At 44.0% G+C, this 10,168-nt stretch overlaps 1 protein-coding gene across 3 annotated transcripts; it reads right to left on the bottom strand.

Moving 5' to 3' along the window:
- Nucleotides 1-10,140, bottom strand: ark2n (arkadia (rnf111) N-terminal like PKA signaling regulator 2n). 3 transcript variants are annotated; one of them, XM_086097483.1, is made up of 5 exons: nt 9,870-10,136; nt 8,410-9,269; nt 1,563-1,733; nt 1,101-1,215; nt 1-228 (listed from the first exon to the last, which is right to left on the bottom strand). In XM_086097483.1, the coding sequence occupies exons 2-5, from the start codon at nt 9,203-9,205 to the stop codon at nt 21-23; spliced, it is 1,290 nt and encodes a 429-aa protein (XP_085953609.1). In that variant the 5' UTR covers nt 9,206-9,269; nt 9,870-10,136; the 3' UTR covers nt 1-20. The 3 variants fall into 3 exon arrangements, with proteins under 3 accessions (XP_085953609.1, XP_085953611.1, XP_085953610.1); XM_086097485.1 differs by lacking the exon at nt 1,563-1,733 and having other exon boundaries at nt 9,870-10,123; XM_086097484.1 differs by lacking the exons at nt 1-228; nt 1,101-1,215; nt 1,563-1,733 and adding an exon at nt 5,115-5,739 and having other exon boundaries at nt 9,870-10,140.
- Nucleotides 10,141-10,168: the final 28 nt, after the last annotated feature.

The raw sequence follows: 10,168 nt of genomic DNA on the forward strand, positions 1-10,168 counted from the left end.
GGTTTTTTTTTTTTTTTTTGTTACTGTAAATGTTTGTGTCCGCTGCTCTCCTCGTCCAGAGTCAGGTCTACCACTTCTGGCGGGGACACCCAACTGGACTGAGGGGAGACGCATGTCCACAGTTGAGGCTGTAGGCGCGTCGTCGTGCTGCCGGCGGATCGCTCTGCCGAGTGGCCGTCCTTCCAGGAGGATAAACTCTTGATCACGCCGCCGCAAGGGTGGCCGCATCTTTGACAGACACACAAAAACAATGTTGACGACTTTGATTTTCATTTTGGATTTGTTTTTGGCAACACCTAAAAAAAAAACACAACAACAACCAAACATTTATACGAGGGAGTATTATTTTCAACAATTGACTGTTGTGACCTCAGGTTAGCGGCTAGCTGTCAAATGGCTAACGTTAGCCAGTGCTTGAGCGTTAGCTGTAGCCGTAGCAGCTAGTGTACAAATGTGCTTATCACGTGTTTATTTTGTTACCAGTTGTTCAAAAAAGCGATTGAAAGTGCACCGGCGGCTGGGTCCATCCTTGACAACTTGTTGGGGCGTTACAAAACATTCAAACTCATGTAGGCTATATTAAAAGGATACTTTACTTATTTAGCCATTCCCGGCGTTAAAAATAAATTGTTTTGGTCTATAATTAATTTGATATTTTTATTATTTTTCATGTACAAAAGGACCTTTAAAAACGCAACTTTCTGTCAACTGAAAATGACATCACATGTTCTTGGCTCAGGTAACAACCAATCACGGCTCAGCTTGTGAACGTCACATGACCAAACCCAGAAAACAGGTGAGCCTTGATTGGTCATCATTTTTAGTCGGCAAAATGTGTTTTTAAAGTCAATAACAGGACATTATTTTTTTTCTCTTTTTCTTTCTTTCTTTTTTTCTTCTTGGATTTGTTTGCAATAGATTTATTTGAGTAATTCGCTAAATAGTTTGAGCCCTACACTGTTCACCATTTCCATCACACAGTCAATAAAGATTATTCATAATGGCGACAGTGCGACTTTGATTTCCGTAATTTCCTAAGAGAGACAATGGTTTCAATTACGAGAAGAAGAAAAAAAAAACAGATCAACTTGCATGCTCACCGAGTGTTCTCCTGCACGCCCACAATCTCCACCTCGCTGTCCGAAGACGCGATGCTAATCTGGCCCTTGAGTTGACGACCGTCCTTGTTGTGCGACGTCTCCGCTTCCATGTGGCCTGAGATAGACAACAAACACAAAACGAGTACAAATCACCACTTTGTGGAGAACGAAGGGGCGGGGCTTCAGGTCTTGCAGCTGCAAGACACGTGTACGTTTGTAATAAAAGGCAGCTGCTAAAAGGAAGCGTCACACCGAACAAAATGCTACTTGTGGACTTAATTTCCAGCATTTCTTTGCCCTTTTCCAACAACGCCTGTGTGAATTTTTGCAGGGAGAAAGCACCAGAGGCAGCAAAACGAGACGTCTTGCCAAGATCGAACCCAAGAAAGCTTTAAAGTCCAGTTTTGACTGAAGAGGAGGAGCAGGAGGAGGAAAAAATGTCAGCCAGGGTTTGTAACTGACCTGCCACGGAGCTCAGAGCTCTTATACACCCGGAGCGAGCCGCCATATCCTGCCCTCTGAGTGTTTCTAGCTCGCGCTTTATCACGCTGGGCCGGACTTTCTCCACTTTCATACTCTCCTGGTTAGAATCAGTGTCTGAAATATCATAGTGACCCACTACTGGAGGCCCGTCTGCGGAGGACAGAGAGAACACTTCATTATTCAAAACATGGCTCGGAAATGAACAGAGGGGTTGGCTGCAGCTGTCCAACTTGAGACCCTGACACCCAAAAAAAACCAAAAACTTTTGCCATAATTTAAGACCTCTGCCAATCATGTTTTTTTTTTTGATTGATTTGGCTCCATGAGGTTTTTCAGTAAAATAATTGTTCGGACATGAAGTTGACTAATTTTACATATGGTTCATTTTCCATGTAGTGGGACAAATATTCTGACGGCTAAGGTAGTAACAGAGACTGGAGGATGACGCAAGGTCATCTTGTCTCAGTGTTGCTGTTTCTGTATGAACAGAAAGACACGATATATGGAAGCAAAAAGTCAATTCAGTAAATAATCCGCCTTTTGAGGTAGTATCAGAGCAGGGAAAACGCTTGTGTACCCCACTTTTATACCGCTTGTAAGCATGACGTTATTATTTCCACCTTTTGTCCATGTCACTTTCCTGTACAACCAATACAGAATATGAGTGCAATAAACCAGCAAACTTCCACTTGAGGGGTCAACTAGAGTATTTTCAACCAAAAAATGTTGTCTTTCCAAACTTTATTCCTGTTGTTCTGGCTAACTTTTGTAGTGGTACACTGGACATAGACAGAGTCAGTAATACAGACGTACAAGATACTCGTTAGTCATTTATTCAATGACGGAGTGCTGTGTGAAAGTGCACACCGTTGCAACAATATCCCATTTGCTGGGTTCTGTCTAAAAGTTCAACTTTGCAACGGCACTTTTGTGAAGTATCTGTATCAAAGAGGCGTGACAGAAATGTTGCGTCATAGTGTTTGCGTGAAATAATACATCTTTTGACAGAAGCCTTTTGTGTGGTTGTTAGCATTTATTTCTGTTGAAATAACAGCCACTCACATAAAAACTACACTGGAATACAGTAGATACAAAACACATCCAAAGAATATTTTTTTCCAAAGGAAAACCAAAACAGCAGCTGGATAATAAAAGGCCAAACAAAACAAGTCGGGAACATTTGTTCTACCCTGGAAATTGGACGCAACTGAACAAATACACCCTGCTGCTAGGCTGACTAGTGTGTGCGTGTGTTGTGTTGTGAAGGGCCTCTGAATAGCTTCAAATACCAGGTAGTGGCATTACCAGAGAGCAAAAACCTGCCAAGAAAAGGCCAGGTTAGAAGAACAAGAAAGAAAAAAACGACAACAAAATGTCCTTAGTGGTTTTTCAAATGCCCAAGCGAGAGAAAACACACACACAATGCACACATTCTGGAAGAAATGTATTTTTTTTTTAAAGTGCAATGCTGATGCGCCAGTCAGCCGACACAAAGCGGCAGAAGCGATGCTAACGCTGGCAGCCTGGCATGCTTCCTGGTGGCAACTTTGCATTTTACATTCTATACACGAATAGAACTCGCATGCAAAACTTGTGTGACACAGTCAACTCTTGTGGGGGGGTACACGTTAAGTACACAGAAAACAAGTTAGCATCCTAGATATAAATATGATTCCTTCATTAACGGGTAAAGGGCGGGGGGGGGGGGTGCTGCTTTAAACTGTCACACTACGTCACCGTTGTCAGCGATCAAATGATCCCCCAGATTAATTTTAGGGGGTGCTAAACATTGTCATGCTCTGTCCTGCTGCTGGTACGCATCAAGGAGTATTAGGGCCATGCTGAAAACAAACAAAAAAAACATACTATGAGAATGAAGTCATAGATCTCCAGTACAAGAATAAAGTTGTAAGGAAAAAAGTTGCAATTATTAAAAGAAAAAGTATTACAGAGCGAAAAAAAAAGAAGTTTGTAATCAAGACTTAAGTGCTCACGAGAAAAAAAAGCAGTAGTACGTACTTTAGAGAAGAAGTAGTCGTATTGAAGCTAGAAACCATCATAATTTTTCCACATTTTCAACACTTTGGATTTGTCAAAAATTCAAAAGAATATCACCGACACGTGTGTGGCCTGACTAATGGTGTTGATTTTTGAACAAATACGAAATTGACCAAATTGGGACGTAGAAGGTTCTGGCCCGATGTCAGCATTTTAAGAATGTCTGTTGTCCAAAACTCAAGTCATACTGTCAAAAAAGTTGTATTCGAAGAAAAGTAATGACAGGTATATTTAATAATGTTACAAGAAAAAGTCGGAAGATTTTAATTTTGTAAAACTTATGTCATAAATATGCAGTGTTGAAATTGACAGAGAAAGAAGAAAAACAACAATGTAATATTAAAAAGATTGTTAATTGACAAATTAAAACTAGTGTCATTTTGTGAGGGAGGAAGCATTATGAGGAAAAAAAAAGTAGTCATATTTAAGAAAAAGTAATATTGGATAATCAATACAAATGTTTTCAATCTCTTAATACTGCGACTGACTCATAACCGTGTCTTGCTTCTTGACAAGAAAGATAGTTTTCTTTAATTATTGCAACTTCATCTCGGCAATCTTTCAATGCTATACTCTCAACATTATAACTTTATTCTCATAACGGGGCTTTTTTTTTCTTCTTTGTGGCCCTAATATCTGTAAATGCATCCCTGTTTCAGTCACAGGCAAAAGGTCACTCATTTCACTTACATTGTGTTCCTTCTGGCAACAAAGACATACTGGCCGAAGCTGCGCAAATTAAAATAAAAACTGGCAAAATTTGAGGCTCCTAATATCAAGAAGGTGTAATATGTTTATATAGACAGTATAATATATAAGCTTCTAAAAATAAATGTCATCTCTGTCCAATTTTGCAGTAGCTGTAATACAGAAGTAGCAGCGACTGTGACCCCCCAAAATGCAAAAAACTTAATAAACACCTCGAGTGTAATTACACAAAAGTATTGTTTAAAAAGGCAAAACGTCCTGCACGTCGTCACCCACTTAAAACAGTCTTTTTTTTTTGTCTAAATCATCTCCTTGTGATGCAAATGGTTACATTTTGTGTGTTTCCTGAAAAATCTGAAAAAATGACAGGCGATTTTTTTTCAAGAAGGCGTCGATGTGATTCAGTACAATTCATACTTGCATGTGTAAATCTGTGTATGAAGGTTAGTAAAGCTCTGCCGCTCAGATAAAAGGCCATCCCGAGATGTACATGCACAGTGTAAACGTTACTTGAAGTAATAATGCTTATGAGGAGGCCAGCTGAATGACAAGGCACCATGCTAAGCGGCTGCCGATCCTCCCTGCCCGTGTATCGGAATGTGGCGGCTGTTTTTTTTTTTTGTCAGAACGACACTATGTAGTGTGAGAGTTAAGAGGGAAACACGTAGAGGACGTCATATTTCCAAGTGGGTGGGAACCTTTTTTTTGGAGGGAAGAGAGAAAGAAAAGAAAAAAAACATCAAAAGTAGACTGAATGTTTTGGGGAAACGACAGCAACCCTGACTCTGTGGTCTATGGAGGGATGCACGAGGTCCATGCAGGTTTGCAAATAATCCCAAGTCTCACAGTGATTCAATGCCAAAAGGTAATCCCATTTGGGCGCGTAGTCCTGCGTGATATTAATTTCCGCGAGGATGAAATCAGTCAAGTTGCGTCTAAACATTCAAGAGACCAGGATCCGGAACGCCGAGGTTTCCATTCTGAGTGACCGCGTCAGGTAAAATGTTGCTGTTGGCAGGAGCGGCGGCGGCGGTGGCGGCGTTGCTCGCTCGCGCCAACACGTAGGCGGCCATGGTCTCCGCCGACTCGGACGACGGCAAGAAGGAACTAGGGGGCGAAGGTCGCGCTCCCTGGGGCGGCGGCGGCGGTTGCTGCTGCCCGCCCTCGGGGCCGTCGCTCGAGCGCTTGGACGAGTCGTCCGAGTCCAGGTGCGCGAGCTTTTCCATCCAGACGCGGAAGCGCTCTTCCGTCTGCCGCTGCATGACGGCGAAGCGCGTCATGGCCTCCTCCAGCACGCTGCTGATGCCGTTCCTGTCCCACGCGCCGCTGTCCAGCAGCCCGTGAATGTGGGCGCCCACTCTGGATCTCTCCGATGCACGCCTGAAGCCAGCTTGAAAGACATTGAGGCCAAGGCTTAAGAACATACAGTGGCAGTGGATTCATGCTTCTTGAGTGGACTTTTTTTTTTTTTTGGGGGTGTTACAAAAAGAGAGAATGGACACTTTTTGCTTTCTTGTTTTACGTGCAGATCAGAACTCGTTCATGCTGATGGACTACATCATGCAGTCTGTTTGAAGATGTTGAATAATACTGAAATGGTTGACATCTTCCCTTCACACGGATCCCCGATGGTGGGCTTTGGGGGCCCGTTTTGTGGCATGTGTGCTAACCTGTGAGACTTGGACGCAAACAGGGAGCCATCTAACGTAAGGTTACAAGAGGACGAAAACAACTGTTGGGGCGAGAAAAATTGGATGGGCGGGAAATGAAATAAGCGTCATATCCCATGCCACGCTCAAAGATCACTCAAGAACCAACATCATGTAGTTAAAACGAAAAGTGGTCATAAGCGACCATAAAAAAAAATCCTTTATATCATGTCACTACTACCACAGTTACCTTGACTTCAAGAGTTACACCTGTATATTATCTATGGAAATAAACACCCTCACCAAAGATTAAAAGCACAACTACGCATCATTTTTAGACACTACATTCCACTGGACAGGTGAAAACTATTTCCTCAAACAGTGGCCTCTGCTCCGAGACATGCCCCCAATCAAGCGTCCCACCTCAAGCAGACGCCATCTTTAAATCACAGGTAGTGCCACTTTTTTGTGTTGTGGTTGACGTGATCGTCAAAATGGCAGATGTGGCATCGGCAAAACTGAAGCCGAGGGTGTAATTTTATTTAGGAGAAAGCCAGAGTACAGGCAAACAACATGACTCACTAGAAGACAGACAGGGTCCAAGACTCACGAGTATAAATTGTTCTGTGACCAAGCTCATAACTCAATTTACCTGTACATGAAAGCTATTTTCCCGATTGAAATGAATTTAAATGCCGTTCATCAGTTCGATACTTTCAAACATTTAATAGATAAATAATAAATAAATTGTTGCGAAAAACAAGGAGAAAATTAATAATTAAACCTATAAAATGTAATACTGTACATATGGTAGTATCCGTGCACTGGATGTGTACTTTTAAGGGGTGTGGCCTAGAAAGTGAAGTCAACAGCTTTTGTGAGCGTAGGACTGGGTGACTATTTGATCGGGAACCGTAACAAATTTCAGGTCGTTCGTTGGCGATCAGCTGTGCTCATGTTTAGTTGATGATGCGGCAGAAATGTGTGTGGCAAGCGCCAAATCAGAGTGAACCTTTCCCCGCTCTACTTTTGTGTGCAAGTTGAAGCAAACAAAAGGTGTAAGTGGTAAGCCAAAAAACAAACGTTCAGCTAAATGCAGAGCTTATGGCAGCGAAATCGATGGGTGTTAACGTCCGAGGATTACGCTATTTTGACGAGAGGAGTTTCTCAACAGTGGTTGTTTGGTGGTAGCTCCAAAATCACACGGCGCAAATTAAGACGACGTATAAGAAGATATGTCTGTGGGCAACACAACAAACCTGTTCAATCATTGGACAAAGTAACACCACCCAAATGCTGACGTGGAAAACGTGAAAATGAAAGCGGAGTCTGCACAGACGCCACATGTAGCATTAGCCGTTTAGTCTTCTGCCCTACTTTCAAATGAAGGTAGCACTCTGCATTATATGCAAGGTATACCACCCACCATGCAAATAAACACTGTACGGGGTACCTCTCTGCAGTTGAGCAAATAAAATAAAACCATGGCTGCGAGCCACTGCGTGAGGAAATATGGGAACTTGGTAGGAGTACAATGTACACAAAACACAAAGACAAAAAAAGGAAATATATGACACCGCACAACAGGCCACCTTGATGACGCTCATATTAACCAACGTAGTGACCCTAAAATGACCCCATTAACACCATTCCACCTGCACTCCAAAGCCAAACAAGGTTTTTGGAGTTAAGACTCACGATGAACTCACACAAGCAAGCGGCGTCTATTTACAGCAAACGACTCGCTCGCTCAACTGCGGCGTGGGCGACAACTGTTGCTTCCGAGAAATGAAGACCCCCGAGGCGTAGACGCAGCATGCACGGTGTTTTTGACGGCCAATGGTCCGACGGAACATTGCGTCAGGACAAATGAATGGGCCCAACCTTCTCGCGGGGGAGACTGGATGTCATGATGTAAGTGAGGAAAGACAACAGGTGACTGATCAAATCAAAAAGACAATGCTTGCTTTTCATGAGCGCTGTGACATGTCTTCACGAGTTATGGAGTATGAGAAATGTTCACATCATGCACACCACTTCCTCGCTATACTTTTACTTGAGGCCAGGGGTGAGCAAAGTAGGGCCCGCCGCTCCATAATCCGGAGAGCATTTATAACATAAAAGTTGCTGTAATATTGTTGCATTTATAGCCAATTGAAATATTAAAACCTGTTTCTCAGTGATTTGCAAAGTGTAGTATGTGGGCTCTCTCTAATTGGTCTGCAAAAGAACATTTAAAATATGTTTACAATAATTTAAATAATATATGTTAACACTCTTATCTATAGTGTGTGAAATTTGCAAGGTATTTATTTTTCCTTGACAGGGAGATTAAAGATGAACTGTGGCACTTGAGCTCAAAGGTTTGCCCACCCCTGAGATATACTCTACTGGCGGGTATGCGGATTTACCTGGAATATCTGTCTTGATTGTCTTGCTGCCTCCGGAAGTGTCGTCATCGTCGTCGTCAGAGGAACTGGTGCTGGAGTCGCATGTAAGCTCGCTGTCGCTGGTACTGCTGTCCTGCAGCAGGTTGTATTTCTTCCGCGCCGCCGCCTCGCGCTTCTGCCGAAGCAAGCGCATGCGCTCCTTGTGTTTCTGGCTGCGGTGGCCCTTCGCCTTGGCCTGCTTGCCGTTGATCTGCTTCTCTGGCACAGCCACTCCCGCCGCCGCGGGCTGACAGCGGTTCTTTTTCGCCGCCATCGCGTTGGGCGGCGCTTCGCTCTCTGAACGCGACCGCCGGGATTTCCTCCCACTGGGTTGCCGATCGGCTTCCTTGCCGGGCTCCGCTTCCATTTTGGTTTCCGTTTCCTCTCCGGCGCCTTCGGCCCCCGAGGAGAGCGTGTCCGAGTCTGCCAAATGGCCGCTAGACGATGGGGAGAGCATGCACGGATTGGAGGAGTCGCTCTCGTAGATGTGACCAGAGGCCGGTTTCTCGCTCCCCGTGGAAGCCTGCTGCGACTCGGGGGAGTCTCTGCGGAGCTCCTTCATCAAACAGGGCATGGAGAGGAGACTCTGCTCACCCTCCGTGTGCAACGGGCTGTCGTCCTCTTTTTCTCTTGGTGGGGAGCTGGTACTCGTGGTGGTCTCGGTTTTTAGATGTTCATCTTGGACAGACGTGGCGGCTGATTGTGCTTCGTCGAGGCGCTCTGAGGGACACTCTGCATCAACAAATTCCTCTGCCTTTACTGAATCAGCCATCTTCATGCTAGTTCAGCAAAATGCCCTATGGTCCAACAAATGTGGACCAAGGTGCCGCCTCGACAGACACCTACAAAAGGAGAAACAGATTGTCAATATCAATGCTGTTAGCACCTTGCTGTTCAACATAACGTAGGTCAAATGGTCAATTAAAGCTAAAGAGTTATTTGAATTTAAAAAAATATAAAAATAATACTCCAAACAACAAATTGACTGAGTTGTAGCGGTATAAATTAAAATTAATTTCGGTTTTGAAATACTCATGAGTCGTCTGCATGTTTATAATTATCGGTGTATATTTGTAAATGCCCGCTAAGTCTTCTCAAGTCCATATTAAGCCCGGTGAGTAACCTGAGACATCGACTTGTGCCAGAATGAATGACTTAGCTAGTTGATGCTTGTTGCGGCTCGCCGGCCAGCTAGCAAACTACCAAGAGGCTAACGATGTAGCGCCTGGAGGATACGCAAAGAAAGCTAGACTCAACTTCAAAGCTGCACACGAACTTGACAAAAGGAAAAGTAGTCACCGAAAATATACATAGTGCAAGGCTATTGTATAACGTAGCAGCTGCATCCTCAAATGTAACCGACGAGTTCCAAGCGAGATCATAGCTGCAGCCAACTTAGCTCAGGGAAGCTAACTTAGCAACCGACTGCGACTGTTACTTACCAGTGTTAACGAGCTCCTTTACCCGGCGCCAGACTCCTCAACATCTTCGTACGTTTGTTCTCTCTACGAGCCACGAAGCACTGTTCATCAAATATTAACAAACTGTCAACCCTAGGCGGGTATGAATGTATTTTGTGGCGCAATGCGCTCGCCCGTTCGCGAGCAGTCTGGTGATGTAGCATTTAGCCGTTAGCTAAATGTTTATTTTAAAATGTCTGCGTCGGCCTCACAAAGCAAGAACGTCACGTCCCGGCCGCTACGGGGGAGACAGCGCCCTCATATGTCTGGAGTCACACATT

Source organism: Leptonotus elevatus, chromosome 15 (assembly GCF_054856555.1).
Source record: "Leptonotus elevatus isolate MCC_2025b chromosome 15, RoL_Lele_1.0, whole genome shotgun sequence".
In the NCBI taxonomy this organism is placed as follows: domain Eukaryota; kingdom Metazoa; phylum Chordata; class Actinopteri; order Syngnathiformes; family Syngnathidae; genus Leptonotus; species Leptonotus elevatus.